Source organism: Calliopsis andreniformis, chromosome 9 (genome assembly GCF_051401765.1).
Source record: "Calliopsis andreniformis isolate RMS-2024a chromosome 9, iyCalAndr_principal, whole genome shotgun sequence".
NCBI classification, from domain to species: domain Eukaryota; kingdom Metazoa; phylum Arthropoda; class Insecta; order Hymenoptera; family Andrenidae; genus Calliopsis; species Calliopsis andreniformis.
Window position 1 is genome coordinate 19,980,868 of NC_135070.1, and position 19,133 is coordinate 20,000,000.

The 19,133-nt window shown below is 47.9% G+C and overlaps 2 protein-coding genes across 4 annotated transcripts in view; both read right to left on the reverse strand.

The window, feature by feature from the left end:
• Nucleotides 1-684: 684 nt before the first annotated feature.
• Nucleotides 685-936, reverse strand: LOC143182755 (uncharacterized). Its single transcript, XM_076383956.1, has one exon. The coding sequence runs from the start codon at nt 934-936 to the stop codon at nt 685-687; it is 252 nt and encodes an 83-aa protein (XP_076240071.1).
• Nucleotides 937-16,756: 15,820 nt separating this feature from the next.
• Nucleotides 16,757-19,133, reverse strand: part of LOC143182748 (uncharacterized) — a 29,934-nt gene continuing 27,557 nt past the window's right edge. For all 3 annotated transcript variants that reach the window (XM_076383941.1, XM_076383939.1, XM_076383940.1), the window contains exon 6: nt 16,757-17,602. In XM_076383941.1, the coding sequence (XP_076240056.1) occupies nt 16,905-17,602 (698 nt within the window). In that variant the 3' untranslated portion in view covers nt 16,757-16,904. The remainder of the gene's footprint in view (nt 17,603-19,133) is intronic.

Here is a 19,133-nt window from a genome sequence, read left to right on the forward strand (position 1 = left end):
TAAGCGAAATTCGTGTACCCTGTTCGATTCAAAGGAATCGGTCTAGCCCCAACCGATTCGCAAACCCCCTGAATCGAACGGATGATATCGGTCAATTGAACGATCCTCGATCGACAATCGTTGCGAAGGACTAACCCGACGCATCGATCCCGAGTCACCGACAGGGGGTATAACGGAGCTGCGAGTACCGGAAGAATTCGATCGGCGAGACCGTACGGTACCGAACAGAACGAAGGACGACAGGGGGGTAGGTGAGGGAGGAGTGGAGGGAGAGGGGAGAAAAGCAGTTCTGCGGAAGAGAGACGGAGGAAAGCTCGAACCGCAAGAAGAGAGGTGGCAGAGGCAGAAGAAGAAGAGGAACAAGGGTCGAACCCACGTGGGAGTTGGGACCGGTTTCATTGGCATGCACTGATCGCGAGGGGGGAAAGGAGTACCGGAAAGAGGAAGAGGGAGTGAACTGTTCGCGCAGCCGAGGTCGTTTCGAGACACCGATTACGCGATTGTGACCTACGCGGTAGCGTTCTAACGATGTTTGTGGGTTACGCACGGTGGGAGAAAAAGGTCGAACGGAAGGGAGAAAGAGGAGACAAGAGGGCGACAGGGGGTAGGAGAACGCGGGGGATAGAGACGGCGTGAAAAAGTGTGGCGTGAGAGGTTAACGTGGTCCCTACCTTATCTAAACCTTCAAAAGAACTTAATGTCAATGTCGCCGGGTCTGCTCTTATGATAGGTATATATATGGGTCATCAGGGAGTTACGCGAGCAGTAGACCCGTTCGCAGATGACGCATCTGTACTCCTCCTGTCGCTCGGCGTGCTTGTCGGCTACGTGGCGTTTCAGGGATGCTTTGCTGCATAGCACCTTGCCGCACATCTGGCAGGTGAACATCTTCTTCGCTGACTGGGTGTTCAGAGAGTTCAAGGTCATCCCCGTCATAGAGGTGAGCACTGAAACACAACAATGCACCTCATGCAGCTGCAACCCCTACACTTATACCCCTAGGCCCCTCTTATCAAGCGACACACTCTTCATCTTTCTCTCTCTCTCGTTCTCTCGCTGCTCCAGCATCCTTCATCATCCCTCACTCTCACCCTGCAACCTTCCACCTGCCTCTCGCTCCGCTCCTCTTTGCTCGTGCTCATATTTTCCTAAACGATGCGGCACAGGTATCGTCCGAGAAAAGAAATCATCGCCTCCTCCCCTACCGCTGGGGTGGGCATCTCAAGGGGGGTGGATTCCTGATGAAAGCGCGAGAAAACTCCGAAGGAACGTTTCTCGAATCCTTTCTTCTTTCTGCATCGCGCGATTCACGTCTCCCCTCGTGACCCGTCATTGTCCCGGTCGCTTTCAAATTATTCACGGACTTCCGGCTGTGGTTCGCCCCGAGACGAGCCGGGATTCATCGCGATCTCCCGTTCTCATTCCTCAACCGCGCGCGCCTCCGCGAAATCGACGTCGAATCGCGACGCGATCCACATTTTCCCGCATCCCGCGCTTTTCTTTCAAACGTCGCGGGACTGAAGGTGGTTCGAAAGGAGAAGAAACGTAGGAGACGCTCGATACAAAGGAGAAAAGAAGGTATGTATGTGCGTGTGTGTGTGTGTGTACGTGGAAACACTTGCGAGGACGCTTCGAAACGGTCGCCTTTTGGGGGAGCGAAGTAAGAACATTCAATGCCAGTTTTTCTCCGCGGAGCCAAAGGGTGGTAAGACGCGCTGGGGAACAAGTGGAACAGCTTCGTCCGTGACAGACACATTTCGCGACTCTATGCACACGCTTGATCGCGATAAAGGGACAGAGGAGGCGGGATGAAGCGTCTGACGAACGAAGAACACGGGGACGAATTAAGCGTCAATAAGGTGCGGTTCATTTCTAACGAGCGCGGTGTGCTCGTTAATTAAAAGGGACCCGGTCGGACGCTGCTCGAAGCTTCTCTCGCGTGGTACGCCACCTGTGCGTGTCTGTGTACGTGTGTCTGATCGCATAATGCTGTATCTGGCCTTTTCTCCTTCGCCCTTTAGCCATCGAACGGGGAACGGTGCGAGGCCGTGGCTCGTTTCGTTCAATGCCGCATCGCCGGGGGAAAAAAAGCTTTTTATCCAATTTCTCGGGCCGCGTGTCTCGTTAAACTTCAGACGGTAAAAAGGAATGGTGAACACGGCCTCCTCCCGCTGATGAGCTCGGCCTCGCTACGATTTCTCGAATTATGAAATCTTTGTATACGACGCTCGTGCGCACGCAGACACTCGCGCGTGCAAAACGCTACACGGGGCGACGGTGAACGAGGGAACAATGGTAGGGGAGGGTTGAATCGGTTCTCATAGAATTCGATCCAAGGAATACGTACGAGACGCTTTCCAGTCGTTCCAGATGCGATATAATGTCCGCGAGCCTCGTTAGACGTCGCGGCGTCCAACAAAACACGTTGTGGGGTGTGTCGGATGCGGGCGGTGGGGGATGAAAAAAATATATATGAGAAAAGAGAAATAAAAGGAGACGACGAATAGGGAGACACTGAGCATTCTGGGTGACACTTAAAGCATGCAATTCGAACTTAAACGTAATAATACGCGTGAGCGGCGTGGCGGCTTAATCGTTCTCTTTGTCGCGTGCTCGCGCGAATGGCCCTCGTTTCTCTCACAGTCGATCTTGCCTCGAACTATGGTCCTTCTCCACCCTCCAGCGACTACGGCTGGACGTGGCTCTCCTTTTTCTGGCAGCCAAAATTCCACGGGGAAAACAGTAGCACGCATGTGCGCCAGTTTCTCCCCGTTCGAGGGCCGTCTAACATATCTGTGGCGAGCCATTCTTCTGTTGAATCGTTCTTACTTCGGTCTCCACGCGACCACACGCGTGCTGTCCACGATTCCCTCGTTAAGGACAAGCGTTTACTAAATTCCGAATGGAGCACAGCTCGTTAGGCGAGATCAGTGAATGATCGCCGCTCAGGGAGGGTGGAAAATTGAGCGGTTCTCCAGCGACCTGCGAGGTCGTTCGTGCGTTAACTTACCTTCCCAGCTGAAAGAAAGAAGCGTGAGGCGACGTGCGCTCACGGTGACGATTTAAACAGGGCTGCCGGGTTCACACGGAGGGGTGGAAACAAAATACATGGCACAGACGTGATGCACGCCTTCGAGGATGTGATAGGTGAGCTGAAGTGGCGTGAAAAATGTAACGTATGTGAAAATAAATACAAGCGAGTTATTAAACCAAATAGTACATTTCATATTATATATATATCATCTATGTATATATATATATATATATAAAAAAGGTGAAAATATATTAAGATGCATTTGACATTGCTTAAAAATAAAAAATAATAACTATAATTATAATATAATAATAATAGTCGTCAATAAATATATATATTATAACCAGAACACCTTGGCAGATAACAAATAATAAGTAAGCACGGTAACGCTCGGACATACTTCGCTTAAGAAAGAAACGATTTGTACCCGAAAACGGAGTCGTTACCGGAAAGAATTCAGACTTTTTTCCCTCTTGCCCCCCTCCCCTATGTTTAACTGGATGCTTCGAGCCGATGGCACCGGGGTGTTTTCCTATTTTTCCATTGTCTTATTTCCTTTTTTATTTCTCAATACAATTTTTACATGTCTGACGAATCTCGGATAAGCTCGATTCTCATTTCTCAAATGATTCTTTCAGTGCTTCGCTGCTATTTTTCATGGTTTTTCTTTTCTATTTTTTGTTTGCTCTCTTCCTCGTTCTCTCTCTTTCTCTCGCTTTCTCTCACACTCGCCCTTTCTCTCGAAAATAAGAAATCAGGGTTACAAGAAAAAAATAATTCTATTCAACGGTGTGTTTTCGCGCAGGCAATCGTTATCATCGATGATTTGCAATATGTCTGCTCAGTATCCGTGGATGATCGCTAATTTATAACTCTATCGTAAGGTAATTAAAGAACCGGAATTAACCGCTTACTATTTATATTTAAGGAAGCTGGTTTATACGAGAACTGCTGCTTACTTTTCCCTGTCTGTACCGTGTGTAAAATAGCTGCTGCTGGCAATAAAAAAAAAAATAAAGAACAGTGAGCGAAGAAAAAGAAAAAAATAAGAGCAACGTAAGGTCCTATCGTTCCTATTGCATAAGTCTACGGATTAATTAATACGTGATAAAGAAAAAGAAGAACCTAAAACTTCTGTATGTGTAGGTGTGTGTGCGTGTATATAGAGGTGCCTCTTACCCTTGACCATAAAACAAAACAGTAATTGCAAAGGCCTATCGTGAACAAATATCAAAGATAAGAACACAGTAACGAGAAGTGAACGAAGGAAACGTGGATCTGTCGAACCGTAAACGAAAATGTACATCGTCTCTCAAGGAACACATTTCTCTATGATTTCCTGCCCTTCTCCTCTCCTCCTACCCTTCTTTCTCAGTGGATTCGAACTCCTGCGGTGCCCTGCCAAAAAAATCCGATAAATCGGATTCACGCTTTAACTTAGAAATTAGATACTTTTAATTAACAATCGTTTGGTAACATTCAGTCAATAAAAACGTTCATATGATCAGTCCAATGTAAAAGTTCACTAATTAGAACGATTAGAAACGAAAAAAAATACAAAGAAAAGGAAAAGAAGAATAGATAAATCAGTCCAATTCAGTCTGACGCCAAACCGTGTCGCAGATGGCGGCGTCATTTAAATTATAAATGCAATCAGGTACGCGTCTCCAGTTCTTCCCTAGTCATCTTTCTTTCTTTTTTTTATCTTCTTCGTAATCGAACGTTTCGCCTTTCAAGAACTTCCGTCTCAACTTTCGTCATCGTTCCATCCACCCCCTCGTTCGAAAAGGGGTAGAAGCGGAACGCGCAGCCAGCCACGACACGTTCAATTTAACGATTCAGTCTTTCTTTCGAGGTTCGAATAAACGACTTCGAACGATTCAATATTTTGCACTGGCCAATCGTAAAAAATTAGGAAGCACCGTCGCGTTTCTTGTCCCTTCTGCGCGAGTTTCGCAAGGCCAACTACAGAGGCGCGAATTCCGAGAACGGCGTGTTTTATTTTACACTTTTTTTTCCCTTCTTTTTCCAATTTTCCTCCCACCCCCAACGGTCTTGTTCTCATTGCACTCAACGAGCCGTCGGAATAACATTATAAATTATCTAGTAACAACCGCGGTTTCCACGGGGTTCTCCTCGCAATTTCGTAACGCGTTCACGCGGAAACTAAAACGAACGATAAACGAACAAAGAGCGGAAAAAGGAAAGATACTCTAATATAAACCTCTCTACTAATATACAAATTTGCAGTTAAATATTCATTCAATTTATATTAATTTCATTAATAATTTATTATTCTCGTAATATAGCGCCGACCGCGCGGATCGGACGGCGAATATATATTTCCGCAATTATATTTGGCCATTTTTATGTTTCTTCTGTTTTTCCCTTTTTTCCTCTTTTACAGTAGTCGCAAATCAATTTCTTCGAATAAATCTACTAGTTTAAATATTTTATCAATATCAGTTCTTTCTCCCAATTACTGACTACTATAAAATCGTGTTTATCACACACGCACTCTCTCTCTCTCGCTCGATCTTTCGCTCACTCTCTTTCTCTCTCTCTCTCTCTCTCTCTCTCTCTCTCTCAATAATTTAAAGCTTCGTTCCTCTTCATTCCCTCTATCCGACCCGAACAAAGAAAACACCACACTTCCTTCTACCGACATCGTTCCTCTTTTTCCCCCACTGCGTTTACATTTTGCATAATAATGTTCTGCGTCGAGCGTAATTTCGAACGCTAAATAGAAACCTGCCTAACCATTTCCTGACTCTCGCTTAACTTGCGTCAAGACTCCTACGCAATATCGCTAAATCTTCCCTCTCTTCAGAGATCTCGAATCTCAGCCGAAGGAAATCCAATCGAAATCTTCGACGAAGAGGTGACTTCGAAAATACGAGCGACGCGGACCATTTCGAACGGAATATAACCTAATTTAAATTATCATAGCCTATCTAACGATGTACAAGTCTGTGTGTCTGTGTACGCATGTCCTTGTTTGAAGTATTCCTCGATAAATACATATCGATCTGTCTGTGTCACCTGTACCTTTATGTGTACGTGCTGTCTGTGTGTACAGGTGCCTATGTTCGACTGAGTTCACCGTTTTTACAATGATGCACAGTGTGTGAATTAGTACGCTGTAAAATATATCGTATCGTGTCTATGTGTGTTCTGCGAATTATTTTGCGATCAATCATCTACAAACGTCGACGCACGACGGGACCTAGTCTGTCTATATGTTTATCGTTCGGGGACCATCGTTAGGCCTACCTGACGCGCGACGAACCGTTTTAAACGATGTAAAAATAATACATAGGTACATTTATCGGGGAACAGATACAGTAGAAATAAAATCAAATGGACACTTTCTTGATTGTGCATTATGATAGATAAGACACTCTGTGTGTCCTATTGGCTTCTTTCTGGCAGACTTCTATGAAAGAAAAAGTAGGATAGAGGCTGAAAGCAAAAGTGGGGAAAGCTCCCCAACAGTTGTCCTCGAGTAGCCACTTGATTTAGTACCGACTGTAGCTTTTCATTCACAGAGTCACTGTGGTGAGGTTGGAGTAACATAATGCAAAGAAAGTTAACCAAGAAATAATCTCGCTGACGCCAGGAAGTCCTCGCGAGGTTGCTTATCAAAGTTCTACTAAAATATAGGTATATGCTATGTTGTCGGTTAATATGTATATATGGCTATTATCGTTTAATTATATAAGTAACCTGTCAGTGTTAGTGGACCGTGTTTCCTCTTTCTCGCCCCATCTGCCCCACGCATTCGGACTGCCGGAAAAAATCCGAAAACGCCTATTACTGAACGCGACGCGGTCTCAGACGTCGTTCAGAGATCTCGACGATGTCGTCATCGCGATCCCCCTTCCCCTTGCTCTTCCCACTTCGATCGAAGAGAAAAGGAAATTCGAAAGCGCGCGTAAGAAAGAGGCAAAGACGGCGGGTGTTGCTCGCGGAGAGGTGGCAGCGAACGAAGTATGCAAATGAACGCGCCAAGGCCGCGCGAGGGTGAAACGCGCCTTCCTTTTCCCGCTTTTCTCGCTCCCACGCGTCTGAGTATTGTTCAAGTTAGACTCTCTCAACAAGTATCGTGGCGTATCTGTGCGTGTCTCTGTGTGCGTGTGTACTGCGTGTCTGTGAAACCTTGATGACACGCGGATTTCCATCAAAAAACGAAGAAACGAAGGAAATAAAAAGAAGGAACGAGTGACGTTACACGGTGACGACCGACGGTGTGCATGTGTGTGAGATGTGAATATGAAAAATGAAAGAATATTCTCGTTCGACCCTAACGACGACGACGACGACGACGACGATAGTGATAAGAATGTGAAACTCCACTAGCGATAATAGAAAATAGTAGTAATAAAAATAAGGTACTTTATGTAAAGCCCGGTGTATACCACTGAAAATGAATATGTGTGTTTGTGTGCAAGGTACCCCCGCTAAAGCATTTAATATGGAATGAATATATTAAGATAAAATATATATGTATATATTATATTAATATTATATCAATGGATCTCTCTTTCCCTTCTCCGTCGCGGAACGGGAACGAAAATCGTCGCGGGAGGATCGGGAGCCAGAGCTCCCACCCCCGCCACGAGTATACCCTGACTCAGCGTAACTTAACTCTCGTTAAACATTCTATTTACTTTTTACAATCGCGTTGATCGATCCGCGACGGACTCCCCCCACCCTCAGCTCCCTTCGCGTGTACTCTCCGCCCCAAGAGTCCCTTTCCTCGCTGTCCTTCCTCCCTCTGCAGCCATCATCCCCCATCCCACCCCCACTTAAACGTCGAAACAATGAAAAACACGCTCGAGTCTTCCGGTTATTTGTTTACAGTCTTGTCGAAACGCTTAGTTTCCGCCTAAAGTTAGTTGGACGATGGTGTCGCCGCTACGACACCTGGAAGTATTCTCCTCCCTCGCTTTTTTTCGCATTTTCTCCTTTTGCTTGCAATATATTTATCTAACTACCGTATGTATATATAGCCTGCGATTAAGCCGTATGTATCTCGATACGAGGAGTCGCGGCGCGCCTCGGAGGCTGTCTCGCGGCAGAAGGACGTGTTGCATCTGCGAGAGTGCCGACTAGCAGCGTCCATTCGACGCGCCGCGACGCACGAAGCCGCCACGTTTCTTCACGAGCACCGTCAACGAGGGCCGACGACGATCCGAGCGAGGTTTTGTCCACGAGCTTCCCTAAACCGCAGCCAGTCTTGAGCCCTCGAGGGTGGCTCGTCAAGGGCCACAACACGACCCAAGTTTCCGCGCCAAATTCAAATATCCCGTTCGTGGATAGATCGAGGGGATTACTGTATAAAAGTAGACGAAAATAACTATACGACTTACCCTAATTTTTCGGCCCTAACGCGTTCTCCCAATTCCAAGAAATCGTAACGAATTCGAGTTGTCGCGGATCGTCGTCGGCTCGCGCTAAAGGTCGCTCGGAGCGGTCGCGAGCTCCGGGGCCCGCGACTTCGAGGCAACGAGCGGGCCTCGACTGCGGACGGGACGCGACCCTGAACTTCGACTCCCCCCACAAACTTCTATAGGTGGGGGGAAAGGGCGCGTGGCTCCGAAAAACCGGAGCCCTCTCGTCTCGGAGAGAATTTGCTCCCTCGTCGTACGATTTGTGATAATCTCACTTGTGTGCGTCGCTTACTCCTAACAATGATAACACGCTAGTCTACGAAGACCGAGGCCAAGTTCCCAGGGAGTGCCGAGCTCCGCGAACTCTGCTCAGAAGAGCAGCGCAGTGATAGAGCTCGGCGAACATATGTTTGGAGAACACGGAGTGTCTCTCGAGGAGTCTGCGCGACACTCGACCGCCGCGTAAACCGGCACGGGCCCATTCACTCTCGTCTGGAAGCACTGATTTTGTTTCTCTCTAAGCCAGCCCCGTCTCGATATCTTCGGGATGTCGCAAACGCATCTTCTACAGAAGGACTCCCTATTACGCCCCTCTACTGTGCCTTTCGCCCCGTGGACCTCACGCTCTGGTCAGGGTGCTACCGAACGCGAGAGATCTCGTTACTGCAACTGGTCCCATGGTATCGCAAAACGTTAACAGAGCAATCGAACCAACGAACGCCACTGGCCACGACGCAACCGATCGTAATAACTAACAATGTATGTAACAACAACTCCGTGGTTCACGCGGCGGATGCACCCCGACGCGATGTCCCAGGGCAGTCTCCAAGCGTGAACGACGAAACTAGAGGACGATGATAAGGGAACCGTGGCCTCGCGAACGGTCGAACACGAATCACGGAAAGGAAAGTGAAAATGAGAACACAGAGCGCGGTCCTTCTTCCCTCCCGTCCCTCCAGCGGCCATGCTGTCGACAAGCCTGTCTTCTCGTCCTCCCTCGGAGCCCCTGGGTTGCCGTCGTCCATTGACACCCCGTTTCCTTCCGTTTCTTCCCTCTTTCCGTCTCTACTAAGCTCGTTTCACAGCGTTCCACGGCACGGCGTGAGCGTGACGCGACGATAACCGGCTCTATTTCTGCCTACGATGATAGATGCTCTTGTGATTGTTCAGGCTGTTCAGCGTCCTGAACACTTTGTGGCAGAGCGCGCAGACAGCGCTGTTCAGGGGCTGGAAATGCTGCTGTTCTTTGTGCCGCTTCAGGGTGAGCTTCGTCGAGAGGGTTTTACCACAAACGTCACAGGTATAGCAGACGCCCGGGGTGTGTAGCAGGCTGCCGTGCAACGGATGCGACAATCTCATCGCGAGGATCGCCGAGTGTTGACTCGCTGCAGGCCCCCGATAAGGCGATTTCGTTCCGAGTCGGCGGACACGGCGATCGTTATCGTTAACCGTACGAATGAAACGCGTGATAGAATCGCGAGAGAGCATGTTAAACGAACAGGCGATTAGAGAGAGACGGAAATGAAAGAGAAAGAAAGCAGCGGTAACGAAAAAGATAGTTAAGTAACAAAACTCGAAGCAAAGAGAAAGAGAGAGAAAAGAAGTAGAGAAAGTGGCAAAGAAAGATCGAATAAAATAGCAGTGAAGAGTTGCAAGGAGAGAATTTAAGAGAGAAATAGACAGAGAGACAGAGAGACAAAGAGAGAGAGACCAAGCACCAATATATGTCCGTAATAAATATCGACACCCAATTAAAAAGAAAAGATATTTTTTCCGTTACGAACCAATATTTGTGGCGTAGGAGGAGGCACACGGAGAGCCACGTGTGTGGATGGACCCCCAGCGCAAATCCGTGTTCGTGAAGGTAGCGGGTAGGTACACACAGAACAATGACGAACCAGAGCCGAACGTATAGCCGAGCGAGCGGGACCGGGAACAAACAAGAACAAAGATACGACTGCCATTAATATCACTGGACATGATTAGTGTACGCTGATGGTGTTCTTCAATGCGCAGGGCCGAGGGGTTTTGATGTGGTGACAATGATAATGGTTGAGGGGGTAGAGGGTGGGTGGGCTAAACGTGGACTTCGATTGGTTTATTTAGGAAGGTGAAAGAGGTGCACGTTCGAGGTACTAAAAGCGGAAAGGAGGGACTGATAAGGAGATGCACGTGTCGAGGGGCCGCCAATCGCAGCTGTTGTTCTCGAAGGGGTTGTTACTTCAACCCCCTAACGTAGTGCGGCCGCTCGAATTCTCTTTTCTCTGTGTTTCTTTCCGTTTCATCGCAGAGAGAAAGGTGGCTCGGGGCTCTGGTTTGTCATTGACCAATAGGGTAACGCAACGATCGCCGATCGTCACCACCGGAAGTCGGGATTCTCTACGAATCTCGAGGCACGTGTTATCGATGCGCGTCCACGTTCCTGCGCGGCCCTGAGCCGTGACTGTGTGATGGTCGCGAGAGAGAGAAAGATAGGGAGACCTTCGCTGCATTCTCCGAATTCTTCCTTTTTCCTCCGCGCTAAATGCTCCTCGCGAGGAGCGATCCAGTACGCGCGACGATGCGATAATGAAGCGTCTGAGAATGCAACGGAGGGCCTCAATGTCGTCGGGAGAGCAATTTCTCTCGGTCCGGTTGAACTTGACCTGGGCGAAAGCTCCTCTTCCGCCCCGAGGCTGCCGAGGAGTTTCCGTTCCAGGGGAAAAGAAACAGCACAGAATCAAATGGCCGCTCAAGGCCACTGAGAAGCTATATCCCCACCACTCTATCTCTCGTCGTTGCGCGAATGTACAGTTACCGCCTCTTTGAGAAGCAAGCTGGTATTGGTGTAAACGTAGAGGACGTTTCTGGCGTTATTTACGATCAGGAAATGGCCTTCGGTGACCAGTTGACTAAGGGAGGACATAGTTAGTGGATGAAATATAGCGAGGCACTTGGAGCAGACTCGATTGTTACAGAAACTATCTCAAGTAATTTTCACGCGTCAAGCTCTGTTGCATACCAATGAAACTCTATCAAACAATGAAATAATGGATTGATTATGGGTCTATTTAAAATTCGAATCATTGTGTCTGTTTGAATGAAACTTGTATGGAACAGAGCGTGACACAATCCACGTGACTCTAAAAATTACACTATTTTGAATTGAAACTGACTAATTACTCGACTTTCAAAAACATCTAGACTATAAAGAAAATGTAAATTTTTTGAAAATACTTTCCCAGCCACTGTACCTCTCCATACTTGCTCCAATCGCTATAGATCGTGTTCTCGGGATGAAGGGGGTATATATAACGGCTTATTTCTCGATGGTCTGACCCTCGGGTGTTTCGAAGCGTGAACGCGCGCGCACCCATTGACTACGGAGAACGAAGGAACACGGAGGTGGCAGCCACCTCGGGCGAATATACGTGTCACGGGGTCTGGGGCTCACGTGCTACACGGCGGCGTGTGCGTGTATATGTGGGTCGGCCGGAAGCGCACGCAGGGGCAACGAGGTGTAACGCGGCCAAAGAGAACAGAGAGGAGAGGAGAGAAGAGAGAAAAAAGAAAACGCGAAACGGCACCCGCCGTCCAGGTTGCATAATCCGGTGCGCGAAGGTTAACGAGCGGCGCACCACGTTACCCGCGTGCACCTTTCTCCGACACGTGAGAAATAAGAGGGGGCCGCTCTCTCTCAGCGTACAAAAGAACCATTTTATTCATAAATAAGGATGATAAATCGTAATAATAATAATATTAATAATAGTAATAATAATATTAATAATCATATTTGTATAATAATAGTAATAATAATGGTAAGAATAATCGTTAAACGATAATTAAATTTATTCGAGAATCCAATTAAAATAGTAGCAACGAAATGGAAAGAAAAAAAAAGAAGGATACGGTAAGCGTATACGTGCGTGAGTACCTATTAGACATACGCGCTATCCCCGAAAGCCTGGTAATAAACATAATTAAAGACGCAAAACAAAAATAAACCAATAAAAGAAAGTCGACGATACCAGCGATAAAAATAAATGTTTGTATACTTGTGCGTGTACGTGAAACGTGAGTGTGTATGTACCGTGTTTATAAATTTCTCTATACATATAGTTACGTAATTACGCTTGTGCATCGATAAATTCAGATATAAAAGACTTTCTTATTTACATGAGTACGTACGCACGCACGCACAAACGCGCGCCATTCTCTCGGCTGAACGGATTTTATTTACATTCTACGTACAGGCGACGCTCTCTCTTCGATAATGTTCTAAACGCTCGCGATAAATATTTTTTTGTTCTCTTTTTTCGTTTATTTTTATTACGGTCGAGCATAGAGATAGAACGTTAAACAAAATCTTTAATCTACATTTTAAAGAAAAAAAAAATAAAAATAATAACATAAGTTATCACAATTTCTGTTTCGATATCGACATTGAAAGACCCTATCGAAGCTAAAAATATTCAATAACAATTGTTAAATCGTCTCAAAACGTTTGTTTACTTATCATCAAGGAGAACAAAGCATTAGAGTCACACAAAGTATGTTTCCAACATATAGTATAGCCTAAAATTGAATCGTGGCATGAAAAATGCCACCCCCATTAAATCTAATCAAAAACCAAATACGTTAATTTAACAATCGACATTGATTGTCTGGACGAAATTACTCTCAAGATCATGAACGCATGATATCAGTATTAGAAAAACGAAAATCCTTTCTGGTATTTAAAATAAAAAGATTAAAACATTTCGATGTACTAATTGCACCATTTCCTGCGAAAAAGGTATTGAAAAAATTCGCTTAATCGCATCTCACAATATCTTCTCTTAGTTTAAATTTCAACACGTAAATAAAAATGAAAGAGATTGACGGAGAGGACAGAAAGAAAGGAGACGCGTCTACAGATTAAACACAATCAGTTGGCTAAAGCGTTCACGGCTATTTCCCCTACTCTTGTACTAAAGTCTCACAGAGACAACGATAGACAGGGTGAGAGGAGCCAACTAATCTTGCCCTTACATACAGGTCAACCTGCACGCGTAGGATGCGGAGAGAGTTGCGATCGCTAACTTAGGTACATCAGGTTAACTTATAGTGTATTTTCACGTTTGTACTGCCACTTTCCTTGTAACACCGTACCTGGTGATAGAGCGCGCGGGTTACCACTGATCACCACCCTTCGTTGATCAAATTAAACACAAAGAAAAAATAACAAGGGGGTCGTTGCTACTCCCATCGAAGTTAAATAAAGGAAACGTCTTCGAAGCGAAGGTTTTTAACTACTCAACCCGAGCAAGTATTTACATGCAACGTAACGTATATGTATCTATGTATATGTATATATATCTCTCTCTTTTTATAACCTTATAGTAGAAAAATTAAATTTTTTTCCAGCACGACTCCAGCGCCCTTAGATTTTCATTGAATTTTCTTAATCCGATATCTTGTTCCTCGAAAACTATAATAATAACAGTATCGCCCCCTATCAGATAGTCTCCTTCACGATTGGATTCCATGGACCACCCTCTCCTGACTCCAGGTCATCGTGGAAGAATGAACGAGATCCGCGATGTACGCTTAGAGAATGTATGCAAAAACCGATAGCTTATCGCGCGTCAGCATTTCGAACGACAGAAAACAGGACATGTATTACTAGATAACCCAACGATACTGTCCGTCAAACCGATAAATCCGACCAGTGTGTCTTACAGGAGATTCTTCAACAACTACATACGATTCGTGTACGTAAATACGATCGAAACGATTGGCAACCCTAAGCAACGGTGCGTAACGATGATCGACAGTAGCTCCGACTACGTTTCTGACCCTAAATCAGTCTCGATCGAAACGAGAACTGGCGCACGCGTGGAACAGGCTTCTCGATCCCTATCTCTCAGATCCATCCAAGGACGCACGCGTAATCGCTCTTATATAATAATCCATTGGATCGCGAAGGTCGCGAGCCCTCGATAGGACGAGATCTCGAGGTCCTGGGGACCAATAAAACCGAAGGAGATTTCACGGCTGTTCTCGATCGTTTATCCCAATCGCGACTGTTGATCGAGCTGTTGGTCCTGTGGCTGTTGCTGCTGCTGCAAGCTTACTATCTCCGACAGTTCTCTCTGCTCTCTCTCCCGTTCACGTATCTGTTCCATCTCCTTGCGCTGCTGCTCGTTCTTGCTGTGTTGCCGATGATAGATGCTCTTGTGGTTCCGCAGGCTGTTCAGGCTCGAGTATACCCGCTTGCAGATGTTACAGATCGGTTCCTTGCTGGGCCTGGTGTGCACGTTCTGTATGTGCCGCCTCAACCGCGTTAGGGAGGTCAGGATTTTGTTGCAAGGCTCGCATCGAAACTCATCGGTCGCGCCGCTGCCAGCCAACTGACCTGGCGGCAGAACCAGACACAGGGGGTTACTTTTGAGTTTTTGGGGGGCTCGAACGTCAGTTTGGACACGGACACGTGTGTCCAACGCGGATCTAGGGAACCAACCCGTTTTGCTTCCCCGCCGCTCTAGAGGTCCTCTCTCTAGGTCACGTGTCCCGCGACATCGGTCATAGTTTCTAGATTTTTTTTTTTTTTCGATTTTTATGCGGACTGATTTTTGCCCCTTTCAACACCACCATCTACCACCTTTTTATCCGAGCCGAGAGAGAGACAGAGAAATTCGTGCGCCCTTCTCGATTAGTCAGTGTGTCGCGCACGTTGCACCGTCACCCGACCAAGCCGTGCTCAAACTGTCTGTTTTGCGTTACTTTGGAACCACGTGATAATGCTTGCAGGTGCTACCACATTGCATCTTCATCGTACGCCCATTCTATGTTTCATCTGACACCACAGGTACCAAGCGAGCACTTCTCCGTGAAAGCGCCTTCCGTTAGCCTCGCCGTGCCATTGTCACCGTCACCGTTTCAACCCCCAATACGTCCCACAGTCGGAGACTTGACCATCGTCGAGACTAGTCTCTAAATGCAAATATACCCCCTTTCCACGTGCAACTGGAAATGATTCGTCACGATGACAATGGTCGACGACTGTTTTGCGGAAAGCACTTCCAAATCGGAGGGCGCCGTACCGTTCTCATTCACGAATTCATCGTTGTGCTCTCGTACAGTCGTTCTATACGTCCGATCTGTTTTATAGCGCATTACGGATAGTAGAGTGCAAGCAATTCCAAGATTCCAGTGAACGATCGTGAGCGATGACGTTAGTGGTTTCAGAGCACCAGAGAGATGTATCCATAATGTCGATGCATATTATTTACAGCGAGACAGAGCAGAGTAGATCTTGTAGGTAATAACGTGTGTAGTATAATATATACAAGAGTATGATAATATCTGTTTCTAACGGGGATGATGCGATGAAGCGAACAGGTCGGTTGTCGATCATTGATACGAGGTCGAGAACGCAACGCCTAGCGGGGGATCTGAGAGAGTTTCCACGCGATCTTCGGCGGCCCGGGTTTAGGTGAGTGTTTTATTCAAAGTGAAAACAACTTTACATTTTCAATCGAATCGTCCTTTTATTTTTCTCTCATCCAGTCGTCTAACGGTCATTCACGCTACACTTGCTATGCGACGATTACTTCGACGGTAACTACAAACTTCCATAAACGAACGTCCCGTGCGTGACGGTTCTAACGGAGGGCGAGACGCGCCAGAGAACGAGCCGCGAGCATGAGAAAGGCGAAGAGACGCGAGGAAAGGGAGAGTGACGGACGGAACGATAGGAGAAGCGATACGAAGCGAAACGAGAGAGGCCGTATCTGAACCGAAAAATTATTTTTAAAGGCCCAGACACAGATAGATGGGTTACAGTCCAATCGACCGATAAATAGATTCGTCCTCGGCCAACCAGCCGAGGCTTCTCTCTGTCGGCAGAAACCCGACTCTCTCCGATCGGATCGAAGCGTGGTTGTGTCATCGACGGGCCAACCGCTCGCGCCGCTAATCGACGGGGGAAAGCTACAAAGTTGACTTTATCGTCGGGGGTGAACCACCCTTGTGCGGTCCCTAGGGGTGGATGAGGAAGAGCACAGTCGTACCGTAGGAGAGAGGTATCGATTTTGCCGCGACGAGACACTCGAGCCATGAACTTGGCACGGGACTAGTCCAGATGGCGGAACTTATTTCGAAATCCGCAGCTCTCGCGACGTCATCGGCCGACGATGAGGGAGCTAGCGCGTGGATATGGTAACTGTGTATATTCTCTTTGGCATGCAGCGAGGTAACTCGTGTCGAGGGTCTAGGGACTAGGCGAGATATTTACAGAAAAATGCTCGAGAGTTGTCTATTCAACGATATTTACAAAAGTGAAGGGTAACAGTGCTCGGGTGGACGTTCAGGCGTCTCTTTGCTTTCTCATGCCGGAAGGAGCCATGGGCCCTCGCGCGTATGGGTATTCCCCGTCGTAGATGGTGTCCAAGGGGTGAGACGCGAGGCAAGACGGAACTTCGACGCGAATTCGGTCACTAAACCGTGGAGGTCGGTCAATACGTGACCTCGCACTGTTCCTCGTGTTCCTTGCGCTCCTTCCTCGCGTGGTACTGGCTCTTGTGGCTGACCAGGCTGTTCCTGGACTTGTAGCTCCTGCCACACTGGTCGCAGGACAGCGACTGCGGCACGTAGAAGTGCGTGTCGGTCAGGTGCCTCTGCAGCGACCACGCTCGCGAGAAGGTCTTCTGGCAGAAGCTACAATAAGTGCCGCTGATCGAGCGATTGTTCTTCAGCTCCTCGGCGTGAGAGGTTCTAGGGGCGTCGCGATGCTTCGACGTCGGCTGGTGGCCGCCGTTCTGAGTCAGCCAGCGTAGATCGGCGAACGGAACAGCTTCGTTCAGCACCGTCCTCGTTTGTTGATGTTGTCTACTGTTGCTCGACTGGAGGCTAGTTTGCTGAGCGCTCGACGCGGCCGAGGCACGTTCCGTCTGCAAATCGATCTGCTCCGTGAGCAGACAGGACTCGAGCTCGTCTATCTTCGGCGACAGAGGTTCAGACTTGAGCACGATCTGCATCTGATCGTTAATGTCATCTAAGAGATCGATAATGGGCAGCTCCTGGTGCTGCTGGTGCCCCTGCACCATCTCGCACTGACTAGTCCCTGTACTTTGGCTCGATTGGCCGGTCTCCCGTTGACCGTCTCCGGTGGTAGCGGACCGCCAACCCCCGTCCTCCTCGGCGACCTCCCGGTCTGCAACCAAAGAGGAGGGGGCTGAGTCCAACCGAGATTCACGCGGATTAATTGCATACACGCTGCTCTCTACGATCTCCTCTCCGTCGGCTCAGCTTACACGTCCGATTCTCTGAAACGCTCGCGGCAGAGAGGGTTGGGTGTGCGCGCGGGGGCGCGCGGGGGCGCGCAGGGGCGCGCGGAGGCGCGCTCGTGCGCGAAAGAAAAGAGGAAATCAAGAGAAACGCGGCTTCGCTTTCCGACTAAACGGACACGGATGTTGTTAATCGTTCGCGAGTTAAAAGGAGCCAACAGTCGTTGGGCTGGCGAAGGAAGGCTGAAGGGGAGAGAAAAGGGGGCAGGATGAGGCGTATCGAAGGGAAACGGAGTGAGACGGAGGGTTGAAAGGTGGGCTAGGGGAGAGTGCTCAAGGAAGGCAGGCGGGCAGGGCCCGAGTGTACATTCATCGTCTCATAAAAGCCAGTATAACGTCCGCGAGGATGAGATGTCGATACAACGAGAGCGCGGCAGTGGTAACGGGCGTATATAAGAGCAAGAGCAACAGCGGGAACATAACGGCGATGCTTCTTCTTTGCGGAATTTTACCCAGCCGGTTACCCTAGCAACCGAACCCCCCACGAACCACTCGCTCCTTCCCCCGTTTTTCCGTGCCAGCGACGAGGGGGAGCGGGCCTAGGGGGGATATATACCTAGGATGCGTATTATTCTTAATAACCCCCGTATGCCGTTGCGCTGTATTATGACTGATGTTGACTCTAAGCGCGGAGAGCCACGGCGATCGATAGACCGCCGCGAGACTACGAAACCGAGGAGAGCCAACGACGACGGGAGGGCCAAAGGAGGGTTACGAACCCACGACTAGAACGAGAAAGCGGCTGAGAGAGAGACGAAGCTGGAGGATAGGGCCGAGGGATCGGCGGGGAGAGAAAAATCTAAGTAGCTTCCGGATTGGTTACGCGAGTCTTACGAACTTTTCGAAAGAGTTACGTGGACCAGTAGTGGGGGCGAAGGAGACTGTGAGGCGAGGAGAACCACCCTCCCTTTGGCCCTCCCAGGCCCTCTTTCCCTCTTTCCCGATACGCGGTTGCGCGTTTCGCGAAATCAGTGCTATCAAACCGGATAAGTCTCCTTTGGTTACCGGATCCTATTGCAACGGTATTGTCATGAAATTCTAACGAATCACTGTCAGACGTCGGCTTTTCGAAAGGCGAACGGAACTTGAAATTGTGAATTATAAAAACCTGACATATGTCTGAGAAATAAAGTCTGTAATTTCTAAGCTTCAGATTTCGAACGTGTCACATATACAATACCCTCCCTGTATCAATCCATATTAACGACCTGCATCTTCAATATTAAATACCTATCCATGACAGAAGAACGTAAAGTCGCTACTTAAAGTCTGGTCACAATGTAACAATTACATTTACGTACAATCGGGTCAAAGAGTCAACTAATTCGCTTTTATGTTTCTACATGCAACTGCAAGTAATGGCCGAGTCAACATCAAAGGAAGAAACATCGATGCCAA